Source organism: Maylandia zebra, linkage group LG13, assembly GCF_041146795.1.
Source record: "Maylandia zebra isolate NMK-2024a linkage group LG13, Mzebra_GT3a, whole genome shotgun sequence".
Lineage (NCBI taxonomy): Eukaryota > Metazoa > Chordata > Actinopteri > Cichliformes > Cichlidae > Maylandia > Maylandia zebra.
Genome location: NC_135179.1, coordinates 19,496,512 through 19,512,544, shown reverse-complemented (window position 1 = coordinate 19,512,544; position 16,033 = coordinate 19,496,512). Strand labels below are relative to the sequence as shown.

General features: G+C 40.0%; 1 protein-coding gene across 2 annotated transcripts; it reads left to right on the top strand.

Moving 5' to 3' along the window:
• The first annotated feature begins 4,005 nt into the window (after positions 1–4,005).
• cxcl12a (chemokine (C-X-C motif) ligand 12a (stromal cell-derived factor 1)) lies at positions 4,006–10,053 on the top strand. 2 transcript variants are annotated; one of them, XM_004555885.6, is made up of 4 exons: positions 4,006–4,165; positions 5,780–5,897; positions 6,839–6,922; positions 8,578–10,053. In XM_004555885.6, the coding sequence occupies exons 1-4, from the start codon at positions 4,099–4,101 to the stop codon at positions 8,603–8,605; spliced, it is 297 nt and encodes a 98-aa protein (XP_004555942.1). In that variant the 5' UTR covers positions 4,006–4,098; the 3' UTR covers positions 8,606–10,053. The 2 variants fall into 2 exon arrangements, with proteins under 2 accessions (XP_004555942.1, XP_023008824.1); XM_023153056.3 differs by lacking the exon at positions 8,578–10,053 and having other exon boundaries at positions 6,839–6,926.
• Positions 10,054–16,033: the final 5,980 nt, after the last annotated feature.

Below are 16,033 nucleotides of genomic sequence, written 5' to 3'. Positions count from 1 at the left end.
ATCAAAAAAACCTGCTTAAAGAGAAAAAGAATTAAGCCACATTTCTTCAATTTACAAAACCGTGACCTCATGAAACCATATATCATCACTCTCGACTTCAAAAAAGCAGAACCGGCAGCGTTACCCTGAACGCTAATGGGTCCCTGAGCTGTTTCTCTGCTCCTCCTGGGGAACATCACACAAGCAGCTGACGGATTTTTGTTCTCGCGGCCGGACACCACCAGGTGTCAAACTATGGATCCACCACCAAGTTGCTCCACACCAGCTGTGGCTCATGTGCCCTTTTCTGGCATAAATTCACAGCTGAAACTATAAAAACTAGCACAACTGACATTTACTTCATCCATTTAATGTCAATTGAGCTTTTCTTTTGTTATTCTAGAGGGGAAAAAACACATCTACTCTATCTCAGCAATGCAAAACCCATTCTATTGTTACTTAATAATAGGAAAGTCATGTCTGGTGTCTTGGCAACAGTTACATTTATTTCTTTTTTGTACTGCAGAATCATGTTTTGTTTGTTGCGAAAAAGAAAAATGTAAGTAGTTTTGTTCATGACAGCACTGTGACGCACTTAGAATTTTGTGCGGTTCCCAAACTATTTTGGATGACGATATAAATGATAAATATCGACAATGATTGTTTACGATTTGAAGCAAGAAAACAGGGAGAATTAATTAGCAGATGAAGGGAGGAAGCTCTTTACACAGTGAAGAAGAGATGGAACAAACATGAGGATTATGCTTAGAAGAAAATAGTGAAATTGTGCAATTTTATTTGAGTGGATCTTTTATTAGTTTGGATAAAATGAAGCAGAAAACCGCTCTTTTTGCGCTTTTAGAAGATCTTACCAGTGGTAATAAAGCCATTGTCCAGAGCATTGTTTCCCATTGATTCAACATCTATTGCTAAAGACTTTGTCGACAGCCCATTGAGGTGGTCCATATGGTGGTAAATAGGCACCGGGCTCGTGACTTTCTGGAGGACATAGAGAAAACCAGACAAAAGGCTGAGCCAGCAGGCCCTCAGCCTCACAGAGCCTCAATGGACCACTGGAGGATTCCCTACTGGGGCTAGCTGCCTGTACGTTCTCAAACCAGTCTGATCTATGGAAACTGGCAACCCCACCATAATACGTTCAGCCATCCATACTTCAGCCCCCTTGCACCACATGGTCTCTTTTTAAAGGTGAATAATGGTAGAGGAATGTTTAACAATCTAGTGGCATGTGACAGACTTGCATTTTTCCTACTTATCATCAACAGCATACAGACCCCTTTTAAACGAGTATGTTTAAACATTTGTTCTGTAAGTGTTATGCTGATGAGACTAGAGATCAGGAGATTTGGCACAGTAGGCGAGGAATAAACAGTGTGTATGTATGTGACGTAGGGATAAGTATGTAAACTGTATTTAGACATTTATGAGACATGTGACATTTTCAAGGCTTCAAAAAAACAAAAACTCTGGAGGACACCTGCCTTCACAACTTCAGAGAAAAACCTTAACTGTTCCATCTTACCTTATTCTTTGAGAGTACAGTAAGATACGACTCACGAAGAAAGCAGATGGACCCCTACAGTGAGACCTCCCAAACCAGACAGATGGGCTACAGAAGACTATGCTGCAACTCAAAGTTACTGGATGCTGGACAGGTGTGAATAACACATAGCAGGTAGACATGTGTGTGCATTATATACAAACCACTATCGACCACTATAGCCATTAGAGGTAGAGCGCGGCGTTCACCAATTGGAAGGTCAGGACAGATTGGAGCAAATCGAAGTATCCTTGGGCAACATCTTGAACATCCTGTGAGTGTAAACGTGTGAGCTTTAGACAAGTTTAGAAACAAAAGTGCATTGAGTGCTCAGAGTAAAAAAACCCTATATAACTATCAGCCCATTTATCATTCACAATCATGTGAATCAATGACCCCAGAAATGTGAGACCTTTTTTCTGTTTCATTTTTAGAAAACGTACCCTAATAAGGGTTTCTATAAACATTTGCATATGCTGAGAAAAAAAAGAAAAGTTTCATTTCGGGAAAACACAGCCAGATAATGTGAAAAAAACAAAACAATTGGGCAGATGTTCTGCCAAATCTGCTTATGTAACCACACTATTATAGTCCATTCACCTCTGGCCAAGAAAGTAAATCTTGCTTACTGTTGAGAAACGTCTGAATACTTGAATGTGCTTTGACTTCTCTCCCATGACATGTCACAGGTTGCCCCCCACTGACAGCCTGAACTATGCGCATAGACCGAGTAGATGTGAGAGCATGTGTATGTACTTGTGCTTGAGACAAATGACTTCCATTTGCCTGTGTGCTTGCGCAAACCCCGCTGCACACGTTTGCTGTTTGTGCAGGCTCACAGGAAAGTGCAGTGAAGTGAGCATAACCTGTAGATTGTAGCGACATGTCAGGCATCCTGTGTGAGAACAAGCAAGGTTGATGAGGTGAGCACTTTGATCTGAAACTCTTCACTCCAAGCTGAGAGGACGCTTACTGAAATATCAGGGCCTTCGTGCAACGCTCTTTACTTTTTGCCTACTCTGTCTTTCTAACATGCACTCTTGGAGTTAGCCTTTGTGGCCTGTGAGAGAAGTCAATATGTCCTTTCAGCTGTCAGCTAATTTTACCCTCCGTGCGTCTCCTCCTGTGCGTCTGGTATCCATGGCTTCATTCATCATGAGATCCAAAACACAGACAGCCTGCAACAAATCTAACAAAAATGTCTCAGAATTATGAACAAACAGGTTTACAAAAAGGGTAAGTATTGGTTATGTCAGGACTTTATTGTCACAAACACTTTGGTCATAAAGCAGATCTTGCCAACACAACAGAGGAATTGTCCTTTTTACTTACGATACCGGCTAGAGAGTTAAAACAAGCGCAAAACAAAGTTATTCTCCTTGAACAACCATCTTCTATTCCTCGCTCATTTTCATGATAAAGTGTGCTGTCAGCAGGTGGTTTGCTTTCCCACAGTTGGTGTGATGAGAGGATATGTCTGCAATAACTGAAAAAAGAAAGAATAGAAAATACAAAACCAACCACTTAGTCACATTATTCATGTTGCTCTGAGATTCTGAAAAAAATGTCTCAAAACACAACCTCAGTCTGTGTAAATATAAGCTTTGGTTGTCTGCAGTTTCTATTTACTTAGTGGAATTGCATGGAGTTCAGTTGTGTGTATTTAACTTAAACAATCTAAAAAGGTAATTATGGTGTTAACGCATTAGTATAAGGTATCATTTGATGAACATGTGAATAGGAATAAATTTCTCAGATCTAGGCGTATACACCCACACATTCTCCAAAAGGCCAAAAGTGTTGTATGCTCTTTCTACACCACATTTTTTACTTTTGGAAACATTAGTGTATAGTCACGCAAATTCTTCCCACTTTTATTTATGTAGGGTCAGTAAAGTCCCTGCGATGACCAGTTATAACATGAAAAACCAAGAAGCATGAAAAAAGCATGCACAAAAAAATGTTTCTCTTTCTTTTCAGCAGCAGCTTTAAGGACAGTGCAGAAGAAATCGTGCCAAGTGCTTGAAGGTACACTTTGGATCCTACCCGTATTTTTTAGGAAATAAACGAACAGCTACCAATCAGCTTACTGCCAAATCTTCTGACATGTAAAAAAAAAAAAAAGAAAAAAAAAAAGAACACTTTCATTAAACACTTTCGTCAGAGGCATGTGCACACTTGCGCGCGCCTGGGGGTCTATCGTGCATTAATAGGCTGTATCCGAAAATCCTCCTAAAACACCGGAAATAATAAAAAGCTCCTACAAAATAAAATCACGACAAAGTAATTAATATAACATTTAACACAGATCTATTAAAACGACGGCTCATCTATGACGTGTTTTTTTCTGAAAGTGATTTTTGTTACAATTTGACGCCTTATTACTTCATAAATATCCGTTAAAGTAAAAAACGGGTCCTTGGTGACCGGAAACACCATTTCTTTATGGTAGCTTGACGCAGTGGTGCCTAATTTAACACTCCGCCGGTGCCCCGTCTGTCAGAACTCCTCTGGACTTTACTCTGAGCAGTTTCGGAACTCTTTGACATTAACGCAAAATGGATGTGAAACTACTGGCGGTCGTGGCTGTACTCATGGTGATGATATATGCACCTCCAGCGCAAGGTATGGATTCATTTTCGGGGTTGCTGTTTTATGTTGCTTCAGATTTTGTTTAGACTGTATTGCAGCTGTGATGCGTATTGGAGGGAAGTATCAGCAACATATTTGCTTTTACGCTGTCCACCTGTTGACTTGTCTTGTCTGTAGTCCATTCATTCATCCATTCATCCATCATTTCTTCCGCGTATCCAGACAGCAGGGATAGGCTCCAGACAAGCTGCGACCCTGGATGTCTATAGTATTTCTATAAATAATTATCCCGATAGAGTTCTGCAACTCTATCGGGGTCCAGTACGTCCACAGTTCTTTTTAAATACTTTTTTGTTACTAATTATTTTACATTAAATACAGTTACTGTAAATCAGTGTGTATTTATAATATTAGTTGCCAAAAATCTGAGCACGACATCAGATGAGAAATTCCAATTGCGTGCACTCGGAGTGCAAATACTGTGGGGAAAAAGGGGGGGAAAACGTAAATTGGACCTGAAAATTTACATTTTTATTTACATTTTTTAAAATGCATAAATCTTTCATGCATTTTTTTTTCATTGAAGAAGGGAGAGTGCATTTTTCGCCGTGCGTAAAGCACGGCAGGCTGCACATGTGGCTCTTGCCGTATAGGAATTTCCCCGCTGGATCAGTGATCAGCGTGTGTTTGTCCTTCCCTTTGTTTTCTTTTAATTAGCCACAAATGAAGTCTCTAGAAGCTAAACCTCAGCTAGCCTACGTGGCGACATCAATCACCCAACTTGAAGGTGTTGCGCTCTTTTATCATGGTAATCAGGTGTAAAAAATAATTAGCATAGTTTAATCCACTGGGGCAGGTTTCACCATCTGTGACTTACAGTCTGCCAGTGTCGCTTTAAAACAATTTACTGACAAGTAAAACAACTGTGTATAAACGGTATTTGGGCTAAAACTAACTTCTATCGGCGCGACTGCTTTATCTATTTCCAACGCCGCTTTTAGACGTAACGAAACGGGGGAAAAAGATTATCTTTATTTTTCCACATTAATCAACTGTGACCATCTCAGTGTAGGAACCTGAAAGGTGAGGCTCCAATGGAAACTGCGCACATCCATCACGCAGGGACCACACAGTACACAATGATGTTTGAAAGAGCTTAGTGTTTGTGGGTGTAAAACCCCCGCTAATAATGTACTCAGTCTCTCTGTTTGCTGTGTGGGATGAGCAGAAACTGGATTTTGTAAAGCTTAAATATGGAATTTTCATCTGTCAGTGTCATTTGTTAGTCCTATTTGGCAGTGTTGACTGTAGGCTTCTCGGCAAGGAAAGAGATAAACAAGTAGAATGGAGGGATAAAAATCAAACGGTTTAAATCCAAAAGACTCTGTATACTTCACTGCAGGGGGCATATTATTTATTTGTTCATAATCAGAGGGCTGGTGCATGCTTACTTTGTGCTTTGATAGGCTAAAGACTTGCTGTATTTTTATCTTATTTGCTGGTGGAATTTGTGATATTGCAATAAGTGTATGTCATTTCATACAGGAATGATATTTCATTTAATCTAATCTGAATTACTGCTTTGTTTAAATTTTGCTTTACTTTAAAATAGTTTTGTTATACTCAACTTCTCTTTTGCTTTCTCAGCAAAGCCCATCAGCCTGGTGGAGAGATGCTACTGCCGTTCAACAGTCAACACTGTCCCACGAAACTACATCCGAGAACTTAGGTTCATCCACACACCCAACTGCCCCTTCCAAGTGATGTGAGTGTTGTTTTTGACTTCTCCAGGCAGCACGTTTTCTGTCTGGGCCATATAAACGTTAGACAGGTTTCCTCCTAGTTCGGACATTTCTCACCATCAATCTCTGCAGGGTGACAAGCCAGAGAAAGGAATCATGCATGAATGTGTACATACACGCCCCTCAGTCACTCGCTCGCTCATTCACAGAAAACAAGTCGTTCTTTTTGCAACTGGCCCACTGACGCATCCACAGGAAGTGGTCCGTTTGAGTATGAGCGAATGTGAAAAGGTGGTGGAAATTGGATACAGTTTTGTTTTTTAACCAGGAAGCAATAATCGTGGGTTTTGTAACTGGGTTTGCTTCTCATTTGCTTGTCACGCAGCGTTTTCTCTTCATACTGTTCATACAACCTTTAGTTGAGATCGCATTCGTCGGCACAGCTTGTGCAGTGCAAATCCATACATGAAAGTGTGTGGCAACATCGGTGAAAAAGGGTCAGTTGCATTAGAACTTCAGAAGCATGGAAAAATAAAATTGCCATATCTTACAAGTTTACATAAAGAGACATAAAACATGTCTGAAGCTACTTAAAACAAGATCTGTTGCCAAATGAGGCATGGTCCCCCACATGGAGACATATGATATGGTTGTAGCCCATTCTTTAAATAACCACAGGACTATCATGGCTTTAGAAAGTAGCCTGCGCATTGCAATATATTCTAATTTGACCTAACACTAAAGTACCTTAAGGGTCAGTATCTTATCAATATTAATGCATATTAATTTCTGTAGCAGCATCACTTACAAATTAAGGCACTACTGTTAAGAGGTTCGCTGCAAGTATCAAACTAGCAAGTCAGTGTTAATTCAGTCAGTTTGATAACAGTGTGTTAAGATACCCACTGTTAATGATTATGCATAATTCAAGCTTTTATCCTCATCTTATCCTTTTTCTAATCAGTGCCAAGCTGAAGTCAAACAAGGAGGTGTGCGTGAACCCTGAGATCCGGTGGCTGCAGCAGTACCTGAAGAACGCTCTCAACAAGTAAGTATCAGCAAATCCAGCAGATTTTAGTCATGGGGTCATTTTTCTGTAATACACAATCCCGTCTGGCTTTAACAAATCTGTTGGCACAAGTGGGATATACTCACTTACACTCTATAGAAATTTAAAGCAAAGAATCTACAAATCCAAAGGCGCAAATGCGCATTTGGATGTTTACCAATAGACTATTGTGGGAGTAAAAGCTCTCAATTGCCCAATTTATATTGGAACCCAAAGTCAAAACATGCTGGTACATGACCAAGTGGGAGTAGAGCGTTTCCACTTTCACATACAAAGTGTGGGTGCACTTAATCTGCTCTTAAGTGCTATTACAGGTTTGTTCCTGGTCATCACTATTCATACTGGAACACAGTCTAGCAAATGCAGTTTAATATATTTACACTATACACGGCACACTTGCATACTGTTTAGAGTTTAGGACATTTAGTGCATTAAACGTTACATCGGAGAGTAAAGATAAAGATAACGTTCTAAATTTGTAAAAAATAATGTAATATGATGGGATTCGTTGTCACCTTATGCAACTCTGAATTGCACAATCAAGTTAAATTCATACTGAGACTGGTGGCGTTAAAAGTCACTGTCTCCTTCCTTCCCTGAAGAAGCAGACACTTTTCTGAAAGATGTTGGTACAACAAAGTTTATAGAAGGGATCAAGTTGCCATGTCTGTTATTTAAAGAACGAAACAAACCCTGCACTGTGCGATGGAGGCAGATAAAAGAGTTTTTGGAATGTCACATGTGGATTCCCGTCTTTTCATGTAAAGAAAACTAAACGCACTACGGCATTTAATCCAGCTTGTGACATACACACTCAATACACACTGACAGATCCGCCCACAGTCTAGCAGTCAGACGGCCTGTCTCAAGGATGACTGTGGAGCCCTCGGGTTGATGAGGCGTGAACAGCCCTCTGCATAACAAAATAGCGCATGTAGAGTGCATGTTGCTTGTTTACAATCAGTCAGATCTAATGTGTTTCCACTTACACATGCAGTCATAGAGGAGGAGGCATAAACCTGCTTGTAATGTGTAGAAATGCACACGATTATAAGCCATGCGTTACTTTTGTAAACTAAATGATGATTGCCTTTTTGTATCTGACGAGTGTGGCAGATATAATTAAAGAACCCACTGGAGTTCCAAGTGCTTATGCTGTTAATATCCTGTTTATCCTTTGGCATCATCGCCCTGAGACTGCTTCACGTCAGTGCTCTGCAAAATTACATCTTCAGACATAACATTTTCAGAATGGCCCACTAATTGACCGGCCAACTGAAAGTGAATGCAGAAATCAAATTACATTTATTATTGCTAAGATGGTTAGCTCATGATTACAAGTCAAAAACATTTCGGCTTTCTAAACACGAAGCAGCTGTTTTTACTTGATAACCTGGAACTGAAATCAGCCGTGAGTTGTGCCACTGGACTAAATGCTCATTAATTTCCACTTTTGGTGTTTACTACTCACAAGTTACCGTGCATTTATCTTTTGTTGTGTTTTGACACTCTATTATATAGAGTGTCAAATATATAGACCGCGTGAACAGTCAGCACCAAAAAGCCATATGATTCTGACGTTGTAGTTCCCGTGTCTACTTTGTTCTCATGACAAATGTGCTTTTCCCTTCCAGGATGAAGAAAACCAAACAGGGCAACTAAAATGCCTGCAGAAATCCTCCCGAGCCACCGCTGAGGATTTGGACCACATCATCGCAGATATGTAACATGATACCAGATCATGTGTTAAATTGTACAGCACTTACTCTAGCTGACACGCTGCAGCCTTGTGCATGGATTAGCTTCAAAGTCTTCACCATAAACACCATGCTCCTAGCACTGCTGCATCCTTCACCACTTCATTTCACCACTTATAGATTTAACAAAATATTAGTGCAAAGTGCTATTATATCTATGAGTGTATACTTTCCTAACCATAGTGTAAATACTATTTTGTTAATGGACTTTAAAAGTAAAGAGCTATTTTTGGAGATTTTTCCTTTGGCCTCTCCGTTATTTAGGAAAAAAGCAAAGGCCCCACCCAGCGTGAAGGGGCTTAAAGAGGGATGACGTGTCTTAGCTAGAAGGTTTCCTCCATATCAAACTTTATTGAGCATCCCATTTGTGAGGAGCACAGTCTTGTGGTCTGTGGATCAGTTTATTCTGATCATGTTAGATTTCAGATTACACAAATTGATGTATAAGTTCTCCTCTAAAATAAATAATCAGTTTAAGTTAATTGGCACCAAGGAATTTAAGTGAATGCCAGCTGCCCCCCAACTGAAAACCCCTATAAAAATAGCAATACAATGTTTTTGTGATGGAAATTAATGCAGAAAGAGCTGCAGCATTTCCTACAGCTGTTCTGCGGCTGATTATGCGCCTGCGTCTTATTTCTTTCTTCTTTTTTTTGTTGTTCTTTGTAAAAGCTCAACATCTGGTTTCCAAACTGTGTTTTAATGAGCAGCCAATAAGACGAGATTTACCAGAATCATAAAATTGTGTTAGTTACCGAGAAATTGTGAGAAGAAATTGTGACACTGATCAAAATAGCCTCTCAATGTGAATACCACTTCCAAACATGGGTGTGCAAAAAAGGTAATTAAAATAGTAATAAAAACAATTGGTAACACAGAGGGCTGCAGTAGAACAAATACTACCATTACTGGCAATGGATATATGTATATAGATTTGACTACCTACAACTGTCATGCAGCTAGAAATGCACTTTATACCTGATGTATTCATGTTTTAGCAAAAAAATTTATTATTACTAACTTTAAACACTACATTCTGTATTTTTCTTTTCTTTTTTTAAAACAGTTTATCGTCCTGTTTCTACTCTTTTGTGATCATTGAATGTGTAACTGAATTTAACTGGTTTGATTTTTTCTTCCACCCTTTTACTCATTTAAATCTCCTCTTCCTATGTAAAATTTATCTCATACAAATGTTTTATTTTTGTACTCTTTTATGCATTTATATTAAATCCAAACATTTAAATGAAGGAACTGTACTCTCACAACTGAGCCATCCAGTGTTGTTTTTTTTAATTTTTTATTATCAAACATGTATACATCTGGTCAGTAAAAAGGAAATCTTTGAAATACTATGGGTGTTTGATTCCTGTACATGTCACAAGTCTCATTGCCACTGATGCACACATACACACTTTTCATTTGAGTGACTCTTATAATCAAATGTAAAGCAAGCTCTACCAGGGCCGACACACAGCTGCTGCAGTCTTACAGTACCAGCAGGTCAGAGGCTAAATGTAAGGCTTTGATGAGAGAACATGTGTTTGGCTTTACTCGCGAGGGTAAATGAAAGGCAAGGACAATGATCCTGCCAGCTATTTAACTATTAACTCAACAAGCGACTATTAGGAAAGCATTAGCGCTAAAAAGGGTGAACTTTTAACTTCCCACATGGGGCCTTCTTTAAGGCTGAGCGAGGTAGTGTATCTAATGTGAGTGTTGTGCTAATAGAAACATCAGGGAGAGAGAAAGGGATGCAAGATGCAGGTAACAACCCAATTCACTGTGTTTACTGATTTTCTTTGAAATCCAGTTTAAATGTGAGAAAATATGAGTCAGCAGTAGCTTTATTTCAACTTACAGTTTGGAATATAAGTAAATCAGATGTAATCGCTATCTTAACTGGTTTCACTGCAGGGATCTGCAGGTGGAAACTTCGCAGTACTTTGAAGATAAGGGAGCTTATCTAGTGTTTAAGTTTTTAGTCACACAGCGGAGATTTCCATCCTAGAGTCTTTGTGTGAGACGCTGTATTACAAAGTGGATCATTTAAACATATTTACTAAGGCTCTGCCAGTTCCGCAATCTAAGACGAGTAGCTCATACATTATTTGCCTTCTGTCATTATTATTTAACTACCTGCTCATCTTGTCTGCCTACATTATCACTAACTGATCTACGTAGGCTGCACAGGAATCTGCTCAATTGTGAAATTGTCCTTAATGAAAAGCAGTTGTTTGTAATAGTTAATAACTCATTGTGTCTACGAGACCGCTGCCAACACCCACTGGTTTAACTAAGCAGGTGTTGTGACTGGAACCATGGGGGTAGGGAGTACTGCAAACAGCGAATGGTTTAACTTTAGATTTTATTTAATCAGAAATGGAAAATGTAGGTGGAAAAATTGTGTGAGGGTATCGCATAAATCTAGTAAAGCCAGGTGATTCATATAAAACATGTTGTTTCTAATAAACAGAATGGTTAATACGAGCATCTGAAGAGGTTACTGCAAATAGTCATTAAACAAAAGCTTTTGGGAAATAAATGAGTTGTGTTAAAGCACTAATACATCCTCACATGAAGTTTGACGAAGTGGAACAGAGCAGCATGATTATCGGGATAATTATAAGATTTACATGAATGATCTTCCTTAGTGCCATGTTAGTACTTGAGGCCAGCTGGGCACCCAGCCTAAATAAACACACACAGAGACCTTCAGTGCCAGAGTGTCTCACATATTCAATACTGTTTCTAAGAGAAAGGCACAGATATAATCAGCTATGACTCACTGCAATTTTGCACATAAAAAGTCCCTACGCAGCAATGTTCACATAAGAAAAAAGGTGAAAAAGAGAAAAGAAAAAGATTAAATGATTAAAAAAAGACATGTGACAATGAAATAAAGCCAGTGTTGCAAAACTGAGTTTTACAAAATTGCACAATATTCAAAAAGAATACAAATTTAGGAGAAATCAAAAGGCTACTCAGCACCTTGGTATGAATCGCACAGCCAGCGCTGCTCTCGTTTTCTCAGAGGTTGAGGAATGTAGAAGACAGGAGAAGACATATGAAAGTCATATTTGGCGTGGCCTTCAAAAACTCCATTGGGGTTTTGACTTCAACCACAATGTCAGACAAAAAACCGACACCTTGACACATGAATAAAGATTTGTTACATGAAATGAAAGGAATGACATAGAAACAAGGGACGAGCTAAGTGTGTGCGCTCATTTAACTTGGAGTGCAAGTTCCCGCCATCCTTAGCTGTAAAGGTTCCCAGATGTGGAGCCAATGAAACTCCACTTAGTGGTTATTCATCATGAAAAGCCGAGCATGAAAATATGAAATATTGTCGTGCATGAGTGTAAATGTGTGCATGAGAGGGCAAAGGGGGTCACAGAAAGCCACTTCAAGAAGGTCGCGCTGAACGCTGCCCTCCTGAGTCAAACTAGTTTTTAATAAAAGCTGCAAGGTGGAAAAGTTAACCTAGGTCAATTATTAATTTTTGCGTGTGCATGGGTGTGTCACTTCCTAGCTTTACTTTAAGACACTGACTTTGCTTCAGATCCGTACCTTCAGCCACGCTGGCAGTTACACATAACAGTTTAAAAATGCTTTGTAGTTTGTCACCGCTCGAAATTTCAAGGGACGGTGGAAATTGCCCCGCGGAGCGTTTTAGGTGGTCAAAAATGCAGACACTCCTCGTCACTGTGGTCTGAAGAAGAAAGAGAAAAGTTGTGCTGCACAACAATAATCTCCTGGAGCGAAATGAAATATCAGACTTATGAACTGTTTGAATTGGCAGGGCGAGGATGCGAGTGCACACAGATCTGGTGCTCTCGCATACTTTGTTCCACTGAAAGTGTTTACATCTGCTTATTCTACAGTACATGGAAAAGCTCTCTGATTTGCAAATCTTTTGAAGGATTCCAGAAGTTACCCGCAAAATTCACAGAGGAAGAAAAATCTATTTATAAAACAATATTGACTGCTGAACTCATGGCCTTTATTTTTCTTTGCTTGTTGTTCTTGGTATCCATATTCACGAGAGGGCATTCACTTCTGTTCTCCCAAAGGGGAACTTGACTTTTTCTGTTTCACCCACTCCCTAATTAGCTTGAGCATGGGGTCAGCTACTGCAGGGCAGATACTTGGCCATCATATGGGATTGATCTTTGTTTTTTTGCAGTTGATAGGTTGTCTCTTTAAATCCTTTGGCACCCTGAAATGCTATAAGGTTGAAGATACATGTTCATGCAACTGCTTACTTATTATGGCAAGCAGCATACCAAAGAGCCAAATAAAAAAATTCATAGTAATTACACGCTCTTTGGCGTATGAAAGTTGGCAAGACTGCATTTAGCTAATAAATCTCATTGTATTATTAAAGCTGTGGTTTTCTTTGGAAAAGTTGACTTTGGAGCCTCAATGAGTGAGATAACGCGCTCAGTTAATACCATTCCCATGTTTCTGAAACAATATATTGCATTTGAGAGTGTCTGACTCCAGTTATCTAATGGTTATAAACGACAAGGACACTGTTGGTAGAATATCACAGAAACTCTTCAGAGGCAATCTCACTGAGGTGAGCTTTCACCCTGAGCAGATGTATCATGGCGCGTGTATTTGCATATCTTGCATGAAGAGCTGTCTCTAATCTTTATCATCTCTCTGAGTGGATGCCCTTAAGTACTGATTCTTTCCCTTTTCTAATCAAACTAGACATCCAGATGTTGTCCATCTTCCTTTACTGAAGCAAATACAATATACCAACTGTATTCAGTCTGTGAGAGAGTTTTGAGCAATAAGGTTAGGAGCCAAATGGAGGCAGCTGAAGGCTGAATGACCTAAACAAACGCAAGCTTTCACAGCTCATAAAAAATAAAGCATTTAAAACAGAAAAAAGCAACTCAAACAAAAAACCCCAAAACAAGCATGAGGAAACAAGGAAAATAGCACAAACCAGGGAAAGTAAAACAAAGGAAAGAGGAAAGAAAGAAGTATACATACACAGAGAGAGCTGATTAGTCAAGAGGAGAAATGGTGCGGAGTCACAGCTGAACATATTGAAGACAGTTAGGATGAGGATGACAATTACAAAGGAGGGACAACAGAAAGTAAAAGCAGAACAAGACACAACAGAAATCCAACCTTCAAAGTGAGGTGGAAAGTAAAGCAAACAAGCTACTAAACAGGGACAAGACCCATACAAGAGCAGACAAGGAAACAAAGAGGAAATAGCAACTATTCCGAGAACAAAGATCAAGACATGAACTGAAACGCCAGACTGCAAGATTGAAACTAATCACTGCAATAACTGTGAAATAAAAACAGCAAAAGCATTAGTAATATCACATTAAACAAAACTCACAATCTATTAGACTAATAAAGAAATCAAAACAGGAGTTCAACAATTCAAGAAACACAAATCAAGACCACAAATACTAGAACAGCTATAAACCTCTTGGGCCATGACAGCTCCACGGAAAATTTTTGGAAGCACTCTGAGAGGTTTCTGTTCTCTCTCAACCAAAGTGTCCCTCCTGCTTCCTCCTTTTTGTTGTTACTTATAACCTGGCCCAGACCAGGCCACTGTCCTGAGGCACTGTGTGCACCGAGCTCACGCTCCCCAAGGGAAACACAGGCACAGTCAAAGCTGTTCATATATCAGATGACCTGTTGCACATTTCCACGAATCAAGCAATGATTTGTAAATGACTTGTTGATTGCGTGAAGGGGGGCACCGAGTGCTGTTAATTTCCTTAACACTGCCAGTGACCCGCCAGAGCATTAATCATAATTATGACAAAATTACTCAGCTAAGTGTCTTAGAGGAGTTGGGCTCTGCGGCGGATGTTGAGTGACCAACATGCAGCGTGTAACAACACTGTCATATGCGTTTCTGTTTGTGAACGAAGGGGCGGCAAATAGAGGGGCCCCTGTGAGCGGCTAAAATAGCCCTCCTGAAGTCTTTCTACCTTTCATGTGCTAATATTTCCAAGGTTATGGGTCCTAACTCCATCCATCTCCACACAGCTGTTCTCAGAGATGTGGGGCCTTCCCTCCACACAATAACACCAGCTATGGAACCAAATTCCTTTAGTGTGAATATGTTTTCAAGCCCAGAAGAAACACAGCAATCACTTGATGTTAGGTATGAGACACAAAGGAGTCACACACTCAGGGGACAGTAGGAGGCCTCTGTCTGTGGGGCCCAGAGAAGCTGAAACACTACCAACTTTAAACCTCACCCATATATCTCATTCTGCTTGCCTTCATCTCCATTCCTTTCAGGATTATCACCCACATCCTAATTGGTTGATCTCTCCATGATGCCTCCATGAATGGTGTGCTGAATGTCCCTCCATGTGTAGCTTTGGGCAGCATGTGATATACAAAGAGACTGGGCAAAAGCCCATGAAGGATGTGAAACGCCATTAAAAAAAAGAAACAGTTACTCTATTATCTGGAGATGTAGCTGATATACTGTACTTGCCACATCTCCAGCGCTTCTATATAGAGATGCTTCTGTTGGCCTGCGGTATGACTCAGTGGCTGAGCACGCTGCCTATATGAAACATACGGGAGGTCTGATCTCTAATACTCCCCACCAACATTATTCCTCCACAAACAATTCAGTTTCCCAGAAACAAAATGAAGAAACATCAGTTTTACCCATGATACATCTGAATGGCATTTTGATGCAACTGATACCCCACAAATATTTGGGATGGTCTTTATTTCATTAGGTATAGCTATTTGAGTTTCTCTGGTCTAGTTTCAAATTTGACAAGGACTGTTTAAGTCAATACACTTGTCAAAAGACATGACTCAGTGGTGGAAACATGTAACCTGTGTTAAATTTGTGTGTAGGTGGCCCTATGTGACCGTGTCAGATCAGAAAGAAAGAGGGTTCCTGCTTCAAACCTGCCACATGGCTGTAGCCATGCTTGCATGACTTCTCTTGGGTACAACTGCTTTATCCTGCAATCCAGAGAAGTGCTTGAGAAATTAAATAGTGATTCTAAATTGGTTGTAGGCCTCAATGTGAGAATGGCTGTCTGCATCTGTTATTCCTGTGGTAGAGTGGCAACCTTCCAAGATCTACCCACCTCCCACCCCATGACAGCTGTGATAGACTCCTGTCCCCTCTGCAACTCTGCGTTGAAAGTGGGTGGAATGGCAAATATGTACATTAAGGGGGTTTGTGTGTGTGTGTGTGTGTGTGTGTGTGTGTGTGTGTGTGTGTGTGTGTGTGTGTGTGTGTGTGTGTGTGTGTGTGTGTGTGTGTGTGTGTGGGCAGAGGTGTGTGTTTTGTTTTAAAGAGGTAACA